This window comes from Artibeus jamaicensis, unplaced genomic scaffold, assembly GCF_021234435.1.
Source record: "Artibeus jamaicensis isolate MK-2021 breed Jamaican fruit bat unplaced genomic scaffold, CSHL_Jam_final scaffold_847, whole genome shotgun sequence".
Classification (NCBI taxonomy): Eukaryota; Metazoa; Chordata; class Mammalia; order Chiroptera; family Phyllostomidae; genus Artibeus; species Artibeus jamaicensis.
Window position 1 is genome coordinate 3,676,019 of NW_026522057.1, and position 21,160 is coordinate 3,697,178.

The following is a 21,160-nucleotide window of genomic DNA, read 5'->3' on the forward strand; positions in this document are numbered from 1 at the left end:
TCCAGTCTAGTTCAGAGGGGTACCTGGGAAGGTGGATAGAACTGGTGTTTGCTGCCCCTCCCTGGGGCTGGACCCCTTTGAAGTTCCCTCTTTGTCAGGTGCTGCTTCCTCCAATTCCTGCTTCAATATTGACTCTCCCCACCCAGGGATTTCTATCCCGGGCCCTTTCCTGGCTTCCGGCCAGGCTTGTTTGTAGACTAGAGTCAAAAGCTCGTAGGACCTCCCTTCCTCTCTGCCTGGGGGCCCTGCTCACAACAGAACACAATGAACACACACCATGCCAGTCCTCACGGGGGTCAGAGTCTACTGGGGGAGAGACACACAGCCAGGTAATCCCACCCAACGAGATCCCTGGCAGGGGAATGTACGTGCTTCTCTGGGGACGAAGAGAGGTTATTTAGCTCGGGATGCAGTGGGGGTTATTTGACCTGGGCCTCAAAGTTTGAGGAGTTCATCTAGAGACAGGAAAGGGAAAGTCTTCCAGGTAGGTGGAACATCATGTTTAAAGGTGAGGAAGCATGTTCAGGAAGGGCTGGGGAGGTGAGCCTGGCAGCGAAGGCCAGGGTGGGGAGATCAGGCCGGTTCGTTGGGGGCAAGGGCACACGTGGGGGGTGGGCGGCAGGCAGAAACAGCAGGAGTGAAGAGGAGGAGCTTGGGGCCCCGGGGGAGGAAACCGGGAGGCCGAGGGAAGGAGCTCATCTAAGGACAGCCCGCGGCTGGAGGACAGGCAGGACAGTGGGATCAGCACAGGGTGAGCACAGGCTGTGGCTCACCCCAGGTAGGCAGGTCACCGGAGAGGCCAGTGGGGACCAGAAGTGGATGCTGCTATTGGTAAGAATAATAACCGAATTACCCTTTTCTGACTGCTTTCCCTGTGTCTGCCATTGAGCTAAACATTGCTACAGCCTCATTTAATCCTCAAAATAGCCCTATGAGGCAGGTATGCTTATTAGTCCCCACAGAGGACACAAGGGACACTGAGGATCAGAGGGAGGACAATTTGCCCAAGTTCACACACATTGAAACTGAGCGAGGTAGATAAGACTTGAACCCGAGCCTGCGGGATGGCAGAGCTGAGGCTTCCTCAAAGTCACAGTGGCCGCACCTGGTACTTGATTTGACGCCCTCTCAAAACGCCCTCCTCCCCTCAGGCTGAATTTCTCACATTTCCCTGAATATCCCAGGTCTACCTCACCTCCTGGCTGTCATAAATGTAGCATCATCTGCAAGAAATGGTCTCTCCTCCCAATCCCTTCTCTAAGAAAATAGCCACCCATTCTCCAGAACTGGGGGTTGGCGTGACCTTTTTTGGGAAGTCTCCTTGAACTGCTCTAACCTTGGCCTGGGTGAGGTGCCCCCTCCATTCTCCACCCCGGTCTCCTCCCACTCCCCTAACAACCCTGCATTGCCACTGTCTGGAACCCCTCCTCAAGGGCTGGGCGGGGCCGCAGCCCCTCCCCAGCACAGGGCCCTGCCCAGAGCAGCTGTCCGGGTGGCCAGTGCAGGGCCCAGCTGGCTGTGTGTCAAATTGAGTGCCCAGAGAGGGGACTGATCTCTTATCTGCCGAGGTTATCTTGAGCCCTAACTGACTAGCCTTAATTTACAAGTGAGCCAAGGAGGTTCTGACAAAGGCTCCCGAGTTACTCAGTAACCCTGCCTTCTTTAAAAGGCCCATTGTTTCCCTTTGGCATCCAGAACCAGCCACCCACTCTTGGGCACTGCTACCATGAACACCTCTCTGCTCGCTGCACTGTGCCTCCTGGGGTCCTGGGCTGCCCTGGCAGGGGGAGTCACTGTGCAGGTGAGTCCCGTCCCTACCCTGGCCCAGCTGGCTCTCTGCCCCCAGCGCACAGAGCTTGTGCTCTGACAGCACCCCCTCTTTTGAGCTGGTGTGGGGGTGTATGCCTAAGCCTTGGCTCTTCCTCAGGGTCCCCCTTCTCAGTCCTGCCCCACATACCTCCCCCTTTAAACTTGAAAGAAAATGTGTATCGGACAGGGAGAAGAGAAATAGCTGTTTGGGAAAGGCAGGTGATCAGCCAGTTTATTGAGGGCTAGACATGGGCCAGGTTCCTCCCGTACCTCACTGTGGTCCCCAGATCACTCTGGGAAGGAGGGATTATTTGTTCCATTTTCCAGAGGAGGAAAATTGAGCCTCGGAGAAGTTCTGGAACTGGCTATGGGCACATGGCTGGGAAGCGAAGGGGCTGGATTTGTTACCAGAAAGGGGACCAGGCCCGGAGCTAGTCTGCCTAGGGCCAGCTGGTGGTGGGTGGGTTCTTGACTTTATGCAGAAAAGATTTCACAACACAAGTCGAGGCGATTTTGAGAGGATGTTTATTAAAGCTGGGGACAGGAAACGAGGAAGGGCCTAGGGTAGAAAAAGCAATAGGAGGCTAAGAGGGGGGCCTCACCGGAGAGCCAGAGAAAAGGGAGGGAGCCTTGGAGGTAGGTTCAGGGGGTCTCCTGGGACCAGCTGTCGTTGCCCACTGCTCCCCTGGTTGCAAGTCTCCTCGGGTCCCTTCGAGTTTAGGAGATGCCTGCCTGAGGGGGTGGAGGAGGGGGAAAGGACGTGGGCCCCCTCCCCAGAGAACAGTGAGCTAGGGCATCCATTTCGAGGGTTTTCTCTCTCTCTTGCAGGTGAGAATCTTAGGGAAGGCCTAAGGGGAGGTCTCAGCAGAATATTCATCAGTTTTCCAGGTGTGCCCTTTCAGGATCGTGGTCTCCACTGATTGGTCAGTGCCGGGGGGGGGGGTCATTAGTCACTGCAGCTGGTCCCAGCATCGCCCAGCTGGTTGTGCTGCTTTTCTGGGCCTGGGAGTGAAATACGACTGAGGCCTAGGTGGTAACTCTAAGTAGGAGAATTCAAGGGGGTCTAAACCCACGACCAGGAAAGGTCAGAGGGTCTAAACCATGTGACCAGTGATATGCCCGGGGAGGAAAGTTCACCCAGGGGGCCCTGGTGACGTGTACCTGGCTGTAAATTGCTGGGCCAGTGTGTTTAGCTCTGTCTCAATTTCCCCATGCCACTTGCCAAGGGATTTTCCTAGCTTCTTATTATCCAGCCTCAGATTCAATTCCAGATCTTACTTCTCAGTCCTGTTCTCCCTGCGGAAGCAGCCACCTGGATCTTGGGACGCACACCGTTATCCTGGAGGAACCGCGTGTTCATGGGTGTGAATGTGGTGTGGGTGCCAGTGACAGGCCCGTCTGGCATCCAGTAGGGGGCTCCCTCTCTATCACAGCAGGGCTCTGAGAGGCTTTTTATTGCTTCTCCAACCTCAACCAGGCTGCGGGCTGCAGGCTACAGCTGGGGGCCAAGTAATCAGCCCACGTGACTGTCAGGCAGGGGCGAAGACGGCCTGGGCGTGGCCACGTGGAACCTGGTCCTGGTCCCAGCTGTGTACCACTTCCTACAAATCAACACTCTGGCTCCACATATTGGGCACCTATTGTACCTCTGACACGTTCCATCCGTTTTCTCCATTCCTCACAACATGCAGAATGTAGGGCTCTCAGAGTGTAAGGACCTGTACATGGCCACAGAGCACAATCAGGATTCCAGCCCACAGTCTGGCTGTGGGTCCTGAGCTCTAACCACCTCACAAGGGCCTGCAGTGGTGTCTGGTTTCCATTGGCCACAAACACTGCTCAAGCCATGGGGGCTGGAGAGGGGCCAGTACTGGAAGAAATATGGTCAGGGAGCAGGCTGCAGCCTGGCCTCATGCTCTGGACATGTCTCTCTCAGGATGGAAAGTTCTCCTTTTCTTTGGAGTCTGTGAAGAAGCTCAAGGATCTCGGAGATCTCCGGCAGCCCAGCCGCAGGAGCTCTGGTGTGGCTCCCACCCTCTGTAACCATCCCAACTTTCCCAAAGAACTCGGGCCTCTCTGCAAGGAGCGTAATGCCAGGGAGGTCCTCCAGAGGCTGGGTGAGTAGCTTCCTCTCTGATGGGTGGTGCTTGGGAATTCCCTGACTGATGGCACTTGAGGGAGAAATGTGCTCTGATTGGTGGGCTTCAGGGGGGGGCTCTGCTCTGATTGGTGGTCATTTGAAGCCCTCTTCTGAGTTGTGATTGGGAAGGCTTACTTTAGGAAGGGCCTGGCTGGAGTTGATGCTTAAGTGGCTCTGTGTCATGGTTCATCTAGTCTTAGCTGTAGCTCTTTTCTGGGTAGAATTTCTGCTCTGATTGGTTGGTTGGCTTAAGCAGTACCTGTGTCTTGGTTTGGGGCAGAAAGCCCAGCTGGTCACAGAGGACAGGCCCAGGTTTCTCCTGGGGGCTGGGTGGCAGATGTCTGAGCTTTGGCTTCCTGGAGGATGGGGGATTTGGGGAAGAGAAGCTGGCTCTCATGGACCCCTATCTCTCCTGTCCAGAGGCCATTGCTGAGGACCCGAACTTGTGTGAAATCTGTGCCTATGCAGCCTGTACTGGATGCTAGGACAGCAGGGGCTTGCTGTCTTTTGCCCCTCCCCCACAGAAGGCTCTCACTCTGGCGGCTTAATCCACCCTGCTCCCATCGGAGGACTGAGGAGAGAACAGCCTGGAAAGACCCAGCCCCTAACTCCATCCGAGCTGCCTGCAGCTTTTCCAACCTGCATCTAATAAACCAGATTCCCATGTACTCCTGGTGTTGCTTTCATTCATTTCTTCATCCCTCAGGCTACTCATCATCCAATTTCAGGAAAGCCCTCCCTGCCCTCAGGGCTTGCTGTGCTAAGTGCAAGGACCCTGCTCTCCCTGCTGAGCTACCAACCACCGCACACAGGCACTGAGGGTCGTGAATATGCAGACCACCAGCGGAGGAGGTGGAACCTCTGCTTTCCTTTCACACCTGGAGTCACCAAAGTCACTAAGCCACATGGGAGCACAGTAGTCACAGGGACCTATGAGACTGGCCCCGAGCTCCAGAGCAATCAAGGCGCCTGGTCCCTGCCGACCACTTTAGCATTGCTTCCTGCCCTCCCCCCACCACCCTGGGCCCCCACCCCAGGCCACAGCTCCTGCTCTGGCCCCCTCGCCTCTGTGCTGTTCCTCTGCCCACACTCCTGGCCAGGTCAGCTCCCACTCAGGCACCCACGCTCCCAGGGCCTCTCCTCAGAAGGCTTTCCCCTCTCCCAGGAAGGGTCTTCCAGCTCCCACTCTGTCCTGGGTGCTCCCAGGGCATTTTGGTCACTCGCACCCCTCGCGCAGCTCTGGCCTCCCTGCAGTATAATGGCTTCTGTGCCCGAGGAAGTCTCTCTGGCCGTCAGAGCACACGAGGCCCAGCACGTGGAGGATGGCTGGAGACTGTAACAGAGAGCAGGGGAAAGCAAGAGCTACACAGTTCCAGTCCTGGGCCTTCCACGTGCTGTGTGATGTCAGGAAAGTTGCTTTCCCTCTCTGTGTCTTAGTCTCCTTCCTCCTCTGTAAAACTGGGATAGGCATAGCGCCTGCTTCCGACACTAGGGGAAATACTGCGTGTACATGTGTGTGTGTGTAAAGTTCTGGCTGTTTGCAAACATAAGAGAATTCGATAAGTGGTAGAGATAAATAAACAAAAGAAAGGGGAACCAGGGGCAACTGAGAATGGTTCAGACTGGGGTGAGGAGGTGAGGCCTGGAGGGAGACCTGTTCATAACTGTAAAGGGAAGGGTGAAAGAGGACGTAAGCTTGGGGGGTGGAGCGGAGAGGAAGTGCCACGGGGTGATTGAAGCAGGGTTCTCTGAGCTGCAGAATTCAGAGGGTGAGGTGTAGTCATCCAAGTCAGGGAAGGCTTAGTGAAGGGAGGGGGAGGCAGACATTTGCATTAGCCCTTGGGATTTGCATTGGGATGGGTGGAGTTTCAAAACCTGTGTGGAAATGGGGAGGCAGAGGGGTTCCCTTCCAGAAGTGGAGCTGGTGAGGATGCCCACAGAAGCAGGAAGGTCCAAGGCTCTGGGATGTTTCAGTTGGGTGAGACGGGGGTCGTGCTTTAATGTGTGATTTCTACCTGATGTACAAGCTGAGCACTCCATTCACGGTGTGCTGTAAGCCTTAGCCCTTTCCCTTACTAATCATTAACCCCCTCAGGCAGCCAGGAACCACGGCCATTCCTTGGGTAAGGGTCACAAGATCTGGTTTTCTGCTAAGCTAAGTTAGGTGTCAGCTCCTAAGTCCTAAGGGGGACTAACCTCCTGGCTACTTTTTTCAGGAAACTAGACCAAGAGATGCCAGAGCAGACCTCAGATCTGTCCACATGACCCATCACAGTGTCTTGTGATTTTGGTCCTATATTATCTGTAACCTACACGGCACTGGGGGGGTGGGGTTCAGGCTTTTGAATAATAGCCTCTCATGTCCAGGGTAGTGCCATTTATAATAAAATAGCTAGTGCAGTTCTTGGTGTTTAGTGTTTGGCTCCGCTAGCGCCGAGTGGATGAATCTTCTATTTACTAACATGGGCAGGTAGAGTCTGGGAGGCACACGGGTTGAGTCTGAGCCTGAGCATGTCATTTCTAAGCCGTGCGCCCCTCTGTGAGACTTGGTTTCCTCCACCAGAAGTAGGGATGAGAACAGAGCCTGCCTCCCAGGGGCCAGGGGATGCGAGGAGACCGGTGGTGGAGCAGAATCATCTCATGCTCCACTCTGGAGCCCCCGGGTGTGAGCCGGCTCTGCCCATCACCAGCTGCGGGCAGGTCACGCAGCCTGTTTCCTCAGTTTTCTCATCTGTAAAGTGGGGATGACAGAATGAGGAGAGACAGGAGGGACAGAAGTTCCAAATTCCACTTTTGGAACTTTAAGAAATGAGTTGTTTTAAAGCTTGTTTTTTACCCCTAAATAAAATGCACTTGAGTGAAGATTAAATGAGGTAATAGAGGCAAAGCTGTCAGAGCTATGGCGGCTGGACCCATGGTGAGCGCTTTGTCGATGCTGCTATGATTATTATTATTATTATTATTATTATTATTATTATTATTATTATGTGGGTGGCTCAGCCTTGTGTCTGGCACATAGAAGATGCTTGGCCAGTGGCAGTTTTCTTCCCTGCCTCCTCCCCAGGCAGGCAGGTGGGAGCCCAGCATAGCTGCAGGGACCGGTAAGAGATGAGGCCAGATGGCTGAGGCGCTCAGTTTAGACTTGAGAAGCAGCACGGGGAGCCAGGCAAGGGCGATGAGCACCGACAGAGCAGCATGGGATGTCCCTCTGGTGTGGTGGATAGGGAAAGCAGGGCAGAGAGGGAGCTCAGGGCCCAGCTGGAGTGATGGTAAAAGGGGTAGGAGGAGACCAGAGGGACACAGGACACATTGCAAAGGCCCCAGCCAGCCAGTCTGGCCTGTGGGGGCAGTAGGAGAAAGGGGCTGGAGCTCCGTGGTCTGTGGCCTGGTGGGCCAGGAGACTGCAGGACTCACGAGCGGAACTGGGTAGTCAGCAGGGGGAATGCATCTTGGCCTTCGCCCTGGCCCTGTGTGAGCTGAGTTCAGAGGGCCGGGCCCCTTTGCACCTGGCTCTCCTCCTCTCTGACTGCCCTACACAGAGGCTGTGGGGGGAGAGCCCATGCTGTGGAAAGGCCCTGCCTCAGCATGGTTCTGGGCCTGGAGTTAAGGCCCTGAAGGCCACTGCAGGAATGCGGTGGCACTGGGCCCCGCAGCCAGGTGTCACAGAGAGCGAGTAACATGGGGTTTCAGAGCATGGATTCCGACCCAGACATCCCAGGAAGAATCCTGCTTTGCCACTTTGCTGAGCCTGTGACCTGCGACTAGTCATCTCCATACCCGGGTCTCCTTATTCGTACTGTGGACATGGTGATAATAATAGTACCTGCTTGGTTAGAATGTTGTAGGGCTTAGTGAGTTAATACTGGCAAAGGTTTAGAATAGTGCCTAGAGAATAGCAAAAACTCAATAAACAGTGGCTATTATTAATGTTCTTCAGGGCCATCAGGATGGAGAGAGAGAGAGCAAAGATCTATCTGGAGTTGGGCAGATGGTCCTGGGGAGCCCAAGGAGGGGGGATGCTCAGGCACAGAAGGGTCAAGGACAAAGGCCCATCTTCTCAGGCAGCCCGGGAAGCCAGCCCTAGGATGCGCTCCTGGAGGGGTGCCACGTGATCCTGGGCTCACCCACTCCTGCCCTAACCACCAGAGGAAGCTCCCCCGTCCTGCACCCTGCACCACCCCCGCCCACCCCAGCAGGAGAGCAGAAGCTCTGGCTCTGCGGCTGGGCCAGGCTTTGAGCGCAGCTTCCGGGTAAATGAGTTTGGATGCTCTGTGGCTTCTTAGCTCTGTGACCTTGGGTGCCTCATTATACCGCCCCCCCCCCCAGCCTCATTCCCTTCTGTACCAAGCATGGCTTAGTGAGCCAACTCCCTGGGTGTTGGAAACCAGGGAAATTCCTGACTCTAGTCTAAACTTTGTCCACACCCATCCAGCTTCCCAAGAGGCTCTGCCCATGGCTCCTGGGGATGAACAAAGGGACTGATTCCATGTGTGAGTGGAGAATCTTTATTCAACAGCAGGGATGCTTAAGGGGTCAAAGGCTCCTCCAACTGTGGGTCCAGCTGCTTTGTGCCAGATCTGACTGATTTGGCCTCGAGAGGGTGGCAATGACTGAGGTGGCCAGGGCTTGGATGGCCATGGGGCTATGCGGGCAGTGGTTTGGGCGGCCAAGGTGTCCAGGGTGGGCTCAAGGTGCCCAGGGCCATCTCAGAAGCAGCCGGTGCAGGCGACATTCACGCACAGCTCACAGTCATCATTGGCGATGTTCTCTGGGCAGGGAGAGAAGTTCGGTCAGCTGAACCTGAACTTGAGATGTGTGGTCCAGGAAGCTGCTGGCCAGGTGGCCAGGGAAGGCCCGCCGAGGAGAGGGTCTGGGAGGGGGCCACCATCTCTCTCAGAGATTAAGAGCATGAAAGTTTAGAAGCAGAGTGAACATCCCGGGCCTAAGTCCCAGGTCCTCTCCTTCCTGGCTAAGCCTGGGCAGGTCACGCACCCTCTGCCGGAGCTTCCCTGTCTCTTACCTCAGCCGACAGCATGGTTGTGGGAAAGGAATGCAGGCAAAAGGACTAGCGTGGGGCCTGGCCTTGCGCAGGTGCTCAGTAGATAGCAGCTAGTCACTGTATTCTCCTGACCGGCTCCGCTTCATCCCTTACATTTCGGCTTCGATGTCACCTCCTCTTGAAAGCCTTTAAGACTCTACGCCACCCCAGACATGAGTCATATCTCCCCTGTGTCTGCACTGTGCCCCCCATTATCACTCTGCATTTCTGTCATTGCTTATGGGTCCCTTTCCCAGGGCCCCTTGCCTCCCATCTGCAAAGTCTTTTGTATAGGACAACCGACTGGTCCAGGCTGTTGGGAGTGAGGGGCTTCCTCATGCCCGACTTTTGATGCCAAAACGTGTGTGTGGGGGGTAAGGGATTGAGTTTCTTGGATCTCCCTGTCTTCATCCATTGGGTGCTTAATAGAAGTGTCATAAGATGAACGAGCATGAGCCTGAGACGGAGTCTGAGACCGAATAGGGGCTGAAAGCTCCATGGGGTGGGGACACTCACTCAAGGCCTGGAAGATGCTGGAGGCTTCCTTGGAGGTGCAGATGGGCTGGAGGTCTGCCGGCAGGGCCGGGTGATAGCATGCGGTGGGCAGGGCGCTCCGGGCCCGCAGGCGGGGGCTGAACACCCACTGCGTCTCCAGGTCACTCATGTTCTTCACAGACTCCAGTTGCACCTGGAAGCCCTGGTACTGGGGGCAGAAGGAGGAGAAGATGGGAGGACCTGGGACCCTCATCTGGGAGACCGCGGTTCCTCAGAGCCTGTGAGCCTGTCCTGTTCTCAGCCATTGCCACCCTCCCAGGGCCAAATCAGCTGAATCTGGCACATCTGAAAGACAGTCTGGGAGGTGCGAGGTGGTGTCTGACCCTTCACACCCTTGTGCCACAGGCCCCCAGTAACTGCTAGTTGAGGTCACAGCGAGGCTGTGGAGCACAGTGGTTCAAGGCACAGGCTTTGGAGATCAGCAGACCCCGGTTCTAATCCCAGCTCTTCCCAACCAGGTGCCTGTCTCCCCCCAACTCTGAGCTTCAGCTGACAAATGGAGGTAATCATGTCCTCCCCGCCCCAAGTGCCTGGCCTACTCCATAACTGAGTGACTTCCCCTGAACTGGCATGACAAAACGATGGCCACCCCAAGCCGGCCGGGCCCCAGGCCAGGGCTGGAAGGGGAGGTCGAGGCTCTCTTGCATCTCTCTGCAGGACGCCCTCTCAGGAAGGCCCTGCCCAGTCAGCAGTGTGAGACGCCTGAGCTGCAGCTGTCCCCGGCCATGCCTGGAAGGCCAGTGGCGTCCTGTCACACCACAGACAAGTGCTGCTTCTGTGACTCCTTGGAGCCTCGGAGACACCCCTGCTGCGCCCAGACCTGCCCTCCCTCCCCTTTCTCTTCCCCGCTGTCTTCTTTCTGGGCTTTTCGTACGCTGTGCCCTTCGTCTGGAGCAGCCTGTGTCCTTTGTGCCCGGCTGCCTCCTGCTCATCATGCAACGTCCGCTCAAGTTCCCCACCAAGGACACATTTCCTGGCCATCGCCTGCACCGAACCCATACACGGGCACATATGGGAGCCCACAGGGGCCTCCCCTCCCCCTTCTGGGCATCTCGAGGACAGGCAGCACGTCTCATTCCACACTTTGGCCTCTGACCAGGATGGGTCTTTAGGACAGCAATGATGAATAACAGCAGTTTATTGTCATTGATGTCATTACCATCCCCACAGTCACAGGCACGACAGCTGCCCACACCCACCGGTGTCTTAGTCCCGGGGCTGTGACTGGGACTGGGCTGAATCCTAGGCCCTGTGCCCCCCACCCCCATACCCCAGGCGTTCTCAGTGCCCCCTCTCCATCCAGCCTCCCAACGTGGGGACCTTTAGTCAAAGGCCATGCTGGCCGGAAGGACTCACCTGGATGTAGACTGACTGTGTGCTCTGCAGGACCACCAGGAGGATCACAGCCACTTTAAGCAAAAGCCCTGACATAGTCCTACCACCCCTCTTGCCCCCACTGTAGCCCACCAAAGCCATCCACCAAACTGCCATCTGCTCCCCTGGCCAGCAGCTTTTATAAGCCGTGCTGCAGCACCCTGGTAACTCATTAACTGGCCAGCCAGGGTGGGGTTGCCACCTGGCTGGCTCTGTGACCAGCCTAGAGTCTATTCACAGGAAGGGACTGAAGGCAGGGCGGCCCAGGGCTCAAGTGCGTGCCTCATGTTGTGGGAGGGCCTTGGACCACACCAATTTCCTCCACTTTTCCAGATTCCCAACCGTGTGAAATGACAGGGAGACCATTTTACAAACAGGGAGTTGACTGACACGCCCCAGGTCATGGCACTAGTCAGTGGCAAAGCAGGGACGTGGGTCTCTGTGACCAGGTCAGTCCATGGTTCCTCTCTGGGGAAAAGATGGAGACAGGCTGGTGCCAGGTGAGGCAGGTGCGTACAGAAATCCCTGTGCCCACAGGTCCCCGTCCCCTCTGCCTGCCCTTCCCAGCTCTATTTAAGGACCATCCTGCTGATTAGTCTGGGCCCAGGCTCTCACCTTGCCGCTGCTAGCATCTCCCACTGGTGCCTCAGGTCACGTTTGACTCGTCTCATCTGTCCGTGCCTTTCACGGTAGCCTCTCCCAGCATGGAGGAAAGAGCCTGGCCTCGGAGACAGATTGCCCCGGGTCCAGAGTCTGCTGCAGCTGTGTCATCTTGGACAGGCCACATCACCTCTGACCGAGCCTTAGTTTCCTCTTCTGTCAAACGAGCAGAGCGGTGGGACCCACCGCGTGAGGCACCGGGAGAGGGACGGGGCTGCCTGAGCTGGCCCTCTCCCCCGGGCAGCGTGCGCCGTGGCAGGGCCCCTACGCTCACAGCTGCTTCCCAGGCAGCGCGCGGCCCATGCCTCCGCAGTTGAAGGTTGGGTCAGGGACAAGAGGGTAGAGTCCACAAGGCGTTATCACCGCTGCCTTCCCAGGCAGCTGTAAACAGTGCCCGCGCCAGGCCTCAGTCCTGCTGGGCACTGAGCCCGGCACATGGAAGGCACCCACATAGAACGATGAATGGAAACCCAGAAAGCCCGGCCAGGTGGGCAAGGCTCACCCTCCAACCTGTGCGTAAGGTCTCGTCACGCTCCCTCAGAACGACCTCCTCTCACAGGCCTGACTGATCTCGTCTCATGCTCTCACGGACCCATTCCGCCTGCCTGCGACGCTCACCTCCTTTCTTCCCTCGGGTAGCTCCCATAGCTTGCTTTGAATCCAGACTTCAGCCTTCACTCCTTAGAGTGTGAAGACATTAATGGACCCTTACGTGCTTTACCACCTGTGAGCTGGAAGTCGCCATCTGTTCCCACAGCTCCCGTCCCTCGGACCTACAGCGTGTGCCGGGCGCAATGCTGTTTTTATGAGCACACTCGTGTTTAGTTCCGTAGGATGGGTGTGACGCTTGTCTTCACTTCGCAGTTGAGTGACCAAAGACCAAGCAGCTTGAGCACCACGTCTGACCCCACGCACCCCTAACAGTACAAGACCTTTCAAAGTGGGAGGCAACACGCGATTATCAGAGACCCAAGACTAGTTGTTTGGGAAGCGCCGATTCACATAGTGGCCCAAATAATGTTCCAATTAGGAGACAAAGGCCAGAGATGTTTATGAGAAAGGGAAGGGGAGAAGGACATCAGCAGAACGGGGCCTATTCCCGTCAGCGCAGATAACGACACAGAGATGTAGATTCTAAACAACGTTTTTCAGGTTCAGTCTGGTAACCAGCTGTCTGGTAAGCACGATGACCTGCTTTCTTGTTATCTTTGCAAACATCTCTTTGGGACACGGTGTTGCTAGAGGCCCAGTCCATGGTTTATTGGGCCCTGGGCCGTTCCAAAGGTTGGAGGCGGACGACATGCGAGGTGGTTCCTCTGGGCCAGCAGCTCGGGCTCCGTTTTAAAGTGGCTCCAGTTGTGTTAGTTTTTTTACAGTTACTGTGAGAGGCAGAGGGGCGAGCAGGTTTTATAGTTGGAATTCTCTGCTCGGCTTATGGTGGTGCAAGAAAAGGGGCTTTGGCCTTGGAGGGAAGAAGCTTTGGGTTTGAATGACTTTTCGGCTGTGTGATCTCAGATATGTTACTTAGCTTCTTTGAGCCTCTGGTTCTTCGTCGGTAAGTAGAAGAAGCAATGAGCAACCTCACAGTGGCTGTTGGGAGGACAAACAAAAAAATCCCATCCTAGCGGAGCCCAGGATGGGTGAGCAGCCTACGCCTGGCCGGCAGGACCCCAGGGTAGGCGGGGGTGGTCCTGCGTCTTCGTCATCATGGGGTCCTCCCCAACAAACCCCATCTTGGAATCTACAGCTGGAACCATTCTGATCTCAGTCCTGCGCAGCCCGAACACCATGCCGTGCCATCTGCCCAGAACTGGGTATGACCAAATGTATGACCCGGGCAGGTGGCATCACCTCTGTGATCTCATGTTCTCGTCTGTGGAAGGATGATCGGTCTCCAGCTTTTGAGTTTGTCATGAGGTGGCTTGTCCCCCCACCCCTGAATCCTCGTTCTTTCCACCAGAGCAAGCTCAGTCCCCACTCGCCCCACACCAAGGGACAGGAAACGAACTTGCAGGGTTTGGTGGCCCTGAGGCCATGGTCTCTTTCTCTTCTTCACCTTCCAGCCCCTCCCGCCAGGGCTTCACCATGTGTCACTCTTTCTGGGAACAGGTGTGATTTTCTTATCTACCTAACATGACATGAATTCATAATTCAATCCATAGCCTCCTAATTGCTTCACGAATGACTCACCATCCATCAGAACCAGATGCAAACCCTGGCTGCTGCATCCGCTGAACCACCGCAGACAGATGCTTCTCAGGACACTCCCTGTTCCAGGGACGTGGGAAGCGACCGTGACGCTGGTCTCTGTGTGGAAGCCTCTATCGGAGTGAGTGACAGTTGGCCTCTGTGTGTGTTTGGGCCGCTCCTTTCTCCACACCAGCTTCCCTGTGAAGTGCCTGCCCCCGTGATGCCCCAGAGCCTGTGACTCTCCCCGACTCCAAACCGACCGTTTTCCCAGGAGCACTTGCCACAGCCAACCACTCCATCTTTCTTGGAGTGAGGAACTTTCTCCACTTAGTGTCTGGGATGCACACTCTCCAGATTTTTTTGCCAATCTTATTGGCCCATCTTCTCACTTTTCTTGGTTGGTTTTTCTTTCTCATTTTGACCTCTAGGTCTTAGAATGCCCCAGGGGCCTCAGAGCTCAGTCCTCAGACCACTTTCCTTTGTCTACAGTCACCAAGACTGATGGTCTTACCCAGTCTCAAGGGCTTTGAAGTTGTCGGTAGGTGCTCTGTTCACTTCCTAGCCTGACCTCTTCTCTCAGCTATGGACTTGTGTATGTTGCTCCTCAGTTTCTCCAATAAGAGTCGAGGGTACTACCATTCATCCCACTGCTCTGGACAGAAATATGGGAGTCATTCTCGATGCCCCTCTTTCTTTCACTTTCCAAATTCATTTCACAGCCAAATCCAGTGTTGCCGCCTTCACAATGTTTCTAGACCCTACTCACGTCTCACCGTCTCCACTGCTGCTGAGTCCAAGCCATCATCACTGACCCTTGTTCCCACGGGTTATTGCAACAGCCTTGTATTAGGATTTTCCTGAGAAATAGATCAAAAGGGGAGAGAGGTAGATATCCTATTCTATTATAGATCTCTGTCTGTCTATCTAGGTTTGTTTAAAGGAACCGGAAGGTTGGAAGTTTAGATAAGAGTTGAGGCTGCAATCTCGAGTCTGAGATTGCAGGACAGGCCGGCAAGAAACTCAGGCAGGATTTCTGCGCTGCAGTCAGAATTTCTTTTTCTTTAAGAAACCTCAGTCTCCCCCGCTCCCCATTGAAAAAAGACTTTATTTATTTGTTTTTAGAGAGAGGAGAAGGAAGGAAGAAAGGGAGGGGGAGAAGCATTGATGTGAGAGGGAAGAACGTCAGTTGGGTGCCTCCCACCCATGCCCTGATGGGCGCTGAATCTGCAACACGGGCATGTGCCTCGACTGGGGATTGAACCCACAACTCTTCGCTTTGTGGGACAATGCCCAGCCAACAGAGCCACACCAGTCAGGGCAGTCTTTGCTCTTTAGACCTTCAGTCGATTGGATGAAGACTGCCTACATTAATCGCTTAAATTCTACTGACTGAAAATGTTAATCACTATATCCTACGAACCCCGAAACACCAATTCAAAAAAACCTATGCTCCCCAATGTTCATAGCAGTACAATTTACAATAGTCAAGAGTTGGAAGCAACCTAGGTGCCCAGCAGTAAATGAATGGATCCAAAAACTGTGGTACATTTACACAATGGAATTCTAGGCGGCAGAAAGAAAGCAGGAACTCCTGCCCTTTGCAACAGCATGGATGGAACAGGAAAGCATTATGCTGAGGCAGTGAAAGACAAATACCACATGATCTCACCTTTAACAGGAACCTAAACAACAAAACAAACAAGCAAGCAAAATATAACCAAAGACACTGAAATAGAGAACAGGCTGACAGTGACCAGAGGGGAGAGGAGAGGGAATTTCAGGGGAAAAGGGGAAGGATTTACAGGAACTAGTATAAAGGACACATGGACAACAACTAAGGGGGTGAAAATGGGAGGGAGGTGGGGAGCACTGGGTGGGGGTGGGCTGGGATGGGAGTAAAAGACAGAAAACTGTACTTGAACAACAATTAAATACATTAATTAAAAATAAAATGTCAATCACATCTAAAATAATATCTTTACAACAACATCTAGACTAGTATTTGACCATATAACGGCACAACAGCTTAGCCAAGAGAGATCTCCAGGCAGATCTCTCTACGCCCACTCTAGACCCTCCGTAGGCTTTCCTCCACATATCAGCCAGGGCGATTCTATTCAAATCTAAGTTAGATCATTTCTCTCCTCTGTGCAAACCTAGTAATCGCTTCTCACTTTACTCAGGGTAAAATTCAAGCGCTCCCACAGGCCTGCAAAGTCCCTGTGCCATTCCTCCATATCCACGACCTCGACCCCCAAATCTGTGACCTTCACTCTGGGTTCCAGCCACACCAGCTTCCTTACTGTCACCCACATATACCAAGACTATTTACCTTGGGTGCTTTGCTCTTTACCTGCGCATTTGTGTGTGGCTCACCTCCTCACTTCATCCAGGTCTCTGTTCAGATGTCACCTTCCCAAACACATCTTTCCTGACCATCCTCTCTCAAGAGATTTCCCTTATTCCCACTCATTTCTTTACCTGTTTTCTTGTCTCATATATGTGTTTCTTTTCTTTCATTTCTCTCCTTATTAGAATGTAAACTCTAGTAGGAAACTACTAGAGTAAGAAACAGAGTAAGTAATTTCTAGTAAGACATTAGAGTAAGAAATTTGTCTATTTGGTTTCCCCATAAACAATACCTGGCACGTAACTGGTGCTCAACAAATAGTTTATAAATCGAATGAATCACTATGATTGAAATGTCTGCTCCACCAGCCACTAGAGGTTGACCTCGGATACTTCCCTACTTCTCTGAGCCTCATTCATCTCATCCTGCATCTTCCTGACACATGTAAGGGGCCCGGCACATGATGAATGTTCGAAAATGTTGGTTATTATTTTTATAGTTGTAAAATCATTTATTTATCAAGATACAGAATCCTTTTTGTGTCTTCTGTGCACAGCAAACTCTAGGGTATTTGATAACTTAACAAACATTTACCTATGTCCTACTATGTGCCAAGAACAATTCTGGGCACAAGGGACCCACCAACCAACAAACCAGGCAAAGCCAGTGCCCACAGAGCAGTGCCAGTGGCTTGGGCGGGGCATCGGAATAGAGGTGGTGAGAAAGGGTTGGCTTCTCGAGATTCACTGGATTCTCTGTTTCCTAGGACAGAAGGGTGAGTGGGGAAAGGAGTCAAGGACAACTCTAACCTTGTTCCAAGTCAAACGGTGAGATGAGAAATGTCAGCTGAGAGGACCCAAAGATTGGACATGTTATGTTGGCGATGCCTGTAGAGACGAGGGCCACAGGTACACGCGTTGTGGTCATCGGGGAGTATCCGGAACTGGATGGAGGGAGTGATTGAATGGAGAAGCAGAGAGGTCCCAGATCGAAGGGCACGCAGCAGTCGAAGGTGAGACACAGCGGGAGGAATCAGTAAGGCAGGCAGAGAGGCAGCATAGGTGGAGACCAGTGCAGAAAGTGTCTTCAGGAGCACGGACTGGCTCACCTGGTTAGCTCTGCTAAGCTGAACCTGGCAACTGCCCCTGCGTCTGGCAACATGGAGTTGCTGGTGAGTTTGGCAAGACCAATTTCAGGAAAGTAATGTATGAAAATCTAACTGGAGTGGGATCAGGGCAGAGAGGAGGAGAGGGAGTGGGCCCAGGGAGAATGGAGACCTGGCTACAGAGCAAGAGCTCTGGACTACCATTTCAAATTGAGTGAAATGGAGAGGTGATAAATTTAAAGAAGGATCATCGTACTGGGCCCGACACAGGAGTAGAATCAATCTGGGAGACCCCGTATGGAGAGCCGCACAAGCCAGGGTGTGGTGGATCTCCCAGCAGCCTTCTAAGTATAATTTTGGCTTTTCCCTGGAGAAGTGGATGACCCAGTGAATGGTTTTATTTTTGCTTTGACCAACAGGAAACTCAGAACCAAATGTGTGCCCCACTATTAGTAACTGAATCTCATTTCATCTGTCTTTGCCTCATTTACCCAGTCTACCCATACTGTACTGATCTACAGGCTTGTTTACCTTCTCTCCAGCCTCTTTCTGGGCTGAGGGTTGAGTGATGTGTTTAAACACGAGTAAGTGGATCAGGACTGCCCCCTGGTGAAAGGCAGGTAACACTGCAGGCAGAGGAAGATGAATCTGTATCTCTCTGGGGTAGCGCTTGAGAGTTATAAGTTGAAAAAACATTTATGCTGCCTGATTTGAGGGGCAATGGAAAACCTCTCTATCCCCTTGCCTACGCCTGAGGGAGTCCCACCACGTGCCCGTGACAGCACCTGGCGATACTCCTTGGAGCTTCTAGGAAGGGCAATGAGTGAGGTCTCTGGGGAAAGTCCTCACTTTCTGGCGGAAGCCCGAGTCCTCAGTTTCCAGAGAGAAGACGCTGAGATGAACGGCAAGGCTGAAATGGGGAGGAGAGGAAGGAAAGAGCTCAGGCCCCAGGCAGGGCCTGGTGCTGAAGTCGGGTCTTGGGGACAGCCAGTGGGCAGCAGAGTCAGTGGGAGAACCAGAGAGAGACAAGGATGAGTGGACAAGAGAGGACGAGGCGGGGGCCTCCAGAGACCGTGTTCCTGCGTGGGGCTGTTCTGCTGGGAGGAGGCCGTGTGTGCCTCCGACCCCGGCTCCTGCCAGCAGTTCTGTCCGTCTCCCACGGTGGTCAAAGGCAGGTGTGGCCTGGGTGTGTGTGTGAGCTTGTATTTGTGCGTAAGCATATGAGTACACACCTACATGACTATGAGCATATGTATGGGGACATGTGTACATATGTGTGCTCTCTGTATCTACAAGTGAGAGTGAATATGAACTGATGCATGGGGCTGTCCAGAGAGCATCCAGCCAATTACTATGAAAAATAGAGACGTTTATTGAAGAAGATACAAGATACAAAAAACATTGTGCACAGGACAGTGATTCCCCTGTCCCCTTCAAAGTAGGCACCTTGGGGCCTCACACAGTCCTCCCAGTCCCCATCAGCTGCCCTGTCATATTTTCCTGCATTTCATTAATGGTCTGAAATCCCTTCCCTTTCAAAGGTGATTTGAGTTTTGGGGAAAGCCAGCTCACAGGGTGCTGAATCTGGGCTATTGGGAGCTGAGTCACCTGGGTGATTCGATGTTTTGCCAAAAAACTGCGCGAGACGTGGTGAGTGAGCAGGCACGTTGTCGTGAAGAAGCTGCCAATCATCAGTTGCCTACACCTGCGGCCTTCGGACTCATCTGAATAGTTCCGCGGAGGAGTGTTCAACCTTAACACAAAATCTGATGCAGCTTTCCTTCACAGGCCACAGACACAAGGCTCGTGGGCCGAATCCCGCCCTCCACCTTGTTTTACCCGGCCCAGAACCTTGTTTCTACCCAGCGGCAGCGCTGAGCTCTCGCTTAACTGTTAAGGAGTAGTTACATGTATACAGTCCTAAAATTACCTTCGGCCCTTTGAAGGCAACCATGAGGCTGATGTGGCCCCCGGTGAAAATGAGTCTGATGCCCCTGCTTGACTTGCTCAGTCATTTTGAAAGCAACAGTCACACAGGGCACACGCTCACACATCACCATCTACTGCCCCCACTGACTAGTACGGTGACATCATCACTATTCACACAGGTGCAATCCAGTCCACTGTCCTTGGCTGCTGGGTTACATTTATGTTGCGCAAACTGTTCTCATGATATCACAAGTAGCTGGACTTTTCCCGGACAGACCCCATACGTCTGATAGCGCATGTGTGAGCATGTGCAGCCAGGAGTGAGAATAGTGTGTTGGTGCGAGCATGTGTACGGGTGTGCTTTTGTGTCCATGTGTATCTGTGTGTGGGTATGTGCATGTATGAGTGTGTAGGCCATGCATGTGAACATGCCTGTGAGTAGATATGAGCCTGAGTAGGACATGACAGCATGTGCCTGTGTGAATGTGAGTGTGAGGCGGTGTAAGAGTGTGTGTTGGGTGCTGGAAGAAAGACTGTACATGCTTGGCTGTGACGAGTGGCTGGGTGGTGACAAGGGTCGTGTCTGAGGCAGGAGACCTGGTGCTTTGGGGCCAGGGTGGGAGCAGAGCTCACGGTGGGGACACAGAAAGGTGGGGAGCTGGGGGAGGCAGGTTGCAGTGCGGCTGCCTGGACACTGGGGAATATATGGGGGACCCGGGAAGGCGTCCAGGCCTCGGCAGCCAGATCCGAGTGTTCCCCCTTCTTCAACTCCCCCATCTCCCTCCAGCACCCATCTGGACGTTCACTTCTCCGTGTGCCAGTGCTCCCGCTGTGAGATGGAAATGACGCACCTTGGTCGCACCATGGGGATCGTGAGGGTGAACGGAGGGCACAGGAATGCCAGCCACTATTCACCGTATGTAGCTGGTGATGGGTCGGGCCCTGACCGGAGGGCTGTACAAGTACAAGCACACAGGTGCCTCACACGGCCCTGGGCTGAAGAAAACCCCTCTTGCAGAGAACATCAAGGCACAGAGAGGTTCACCTGCCTGGCAGAGCTCCTGGGCTGGCGTCACAAGCCCTGTATGCCTGGCCATTGTGAGCAGTAAGTGGATATAAGACACCCCCTCATAGTACTAGACACATTGTAGACCCTCACTAGGTGTCCCTCTGTCCCCCCTAGCCTCTGAGTGTCCCTTCTAGGTGTTAAAAAGAGCTACTGAGGGAGAAAGCGAGCTTTTTCCACTTTCCCCCATAAATACAACCCTACAGAGATTCCTGGGCTCCTGGAATCCTGGTCTCACAAAGAAATGACACAAACGCTGGTTTATAACTACACCATTAGCAACAGTAACAATAGCAACAATGTACTGAGAGTGTATAACAGGGACTGGGGGGCCAGGTGCACTTCTTCATCTGGCCAACAAACACTTGTTGGGGGCCAGGGCTCAGAAATGGGTACCATAGTCCCGGCCCTCAAGGGGCCACGGCCGGTCAGGAGCCCCGTGCTATGTGGGGGGAAGTCCAGGTAGCACTGCCTGCCTCCAGTGAGAAAGTGGGGGAGCTGTGGGGCTCCTCCGGCCCTTTGCTCGTATCTCCGGCCCAGCGTGCCTCCCCCTACCCTCTCCTACATCCTGCTCAGGCCCTTTCTTCCAGGAAGCCAGCCCTGACCATGGGCCTTCCCACTCTCCTCTTCTTGGGGACTCCGGCAGCCCTTACGCTCTAATCAGGGATCAGAGCATCTGCCATCTGTATCGTTTCTGTTTTTGGTGCAAAGGACCCATCTGCACAGTTAGTCTGCCTCCCATCCGGGGCATGACCTCCGTCTCACATTCCTCCAGTGCCTCCGCGGCCCCCACGCAAGACAGGGACACACTCATTTTTATGACGCTCTGGTCTGGGGCTTCTTTGTGTGCCGCACCCAGGCCGAGCCGCTGAGGAAACCCTAACTGCTGAGTCAGGGGCCCCGCTGTGCAGGGCAGAGTTGAGGTTCATTAAGTGGGGATGAGA

At 54.0% G+C, this 21,160-nt stretch overlaps 2 protein-coding genes across 2 annotated transcripts; one reads left to right on the top strand and one right to left on the bottom strand.

Moving 5' to 3' along the window:
• The first annotated feature begins 1,712 nt into the window (after window positions 1–1,712).
• Window positions 1,713–4,586, top strand: GUCA2A (guanylate cyclase activator 2A). The gene is made up of 3 exons (XM_037149199.2): window positions 1,713–1,801; window positions 3,746–3,926; window positions 4,370–4,586. The coding sequence occupies exons 1-3, from the start codon at window positions 1,727–1,729 to the stop codon at window positions 4,432–4,434; spliced, it is 321 nt and encodes a 106-aa protein (XP_037005094.1). The 5' UTR covers window positions 1,713–1,726; the 3' UTR covers window positions 4,435–4,586.
• A 3,866-nt stretch (window positions 4,587–8,452) lies between these two features.
• Window positions 8,453–11,018, bottom strand: GUCA2B (guanylate cyclase activator 2B). The gene is made up of 3 exons (XM_037149839.2): window positions 10,899–11,018; window positions 9,504–9,690; window positions 8,453–8,717 (listed from the first exon to the last, which is right to left on the bottom strand). The coding sequence occupies exons 1-3, from the start codon at window positions 11,016–11,018 to the stop codon at window positions 8,656–8,658; spliced, it is 369 nt and encodes a 122-aa protein (XP_037005734.2). The 3' UTR covers window positions 8,453–8,655.
• Window positions 11,019–21,160: the final 10,142 nt, after the last annotated feature.

Bases quoted from the DNA above. Each gene is read 5' to 3' on its own strand.
- GUCA2B (XM_037149839.2), bottom strand. From the start codon at position 11,018: ATGGCTTTGGTGGGCTACAGTGGGGGCAAGAGGGGTGGTAGGACTATG. The intron at 9,691-10,898 runs GTGAGTCCTTCC...TTCTGCCCCCAG, and splicing joins CACAGTCAGTCTACATCCAG to TACCAGGGCTTCCAGGTGCA. The intron at 8,718-9,503 runs GTGAGTGTCCCC...CTCCCTGCCCAG, and splicing joins CAGCATCTTCCAGGCCTTGA to AGAACATCGCCAATGATGAC.
- GUCA2A (XM_037149199.2), top strand. From the start codon at position 1,727: ATGAACACCTCTCTGCTCGCTGCACTGTGCCTCCTGGGGTCCTGGGCT. The intron at 1,802-3,745 runs GTGAGTCCCGTC...TGTCTCTCTCAG, and splicing joins CAGGGGGAGTCACTGTGCAG to GATGGAAAGTTCTCCTTTTC. The intron at 3,927-4,369 runs GTGAGTAGCTTC...TCTCCTGTCCAG, and splicing joins GGAGGTCCTCCAGAGGCTGG to AGGCCATTGCTGAGGACCCG.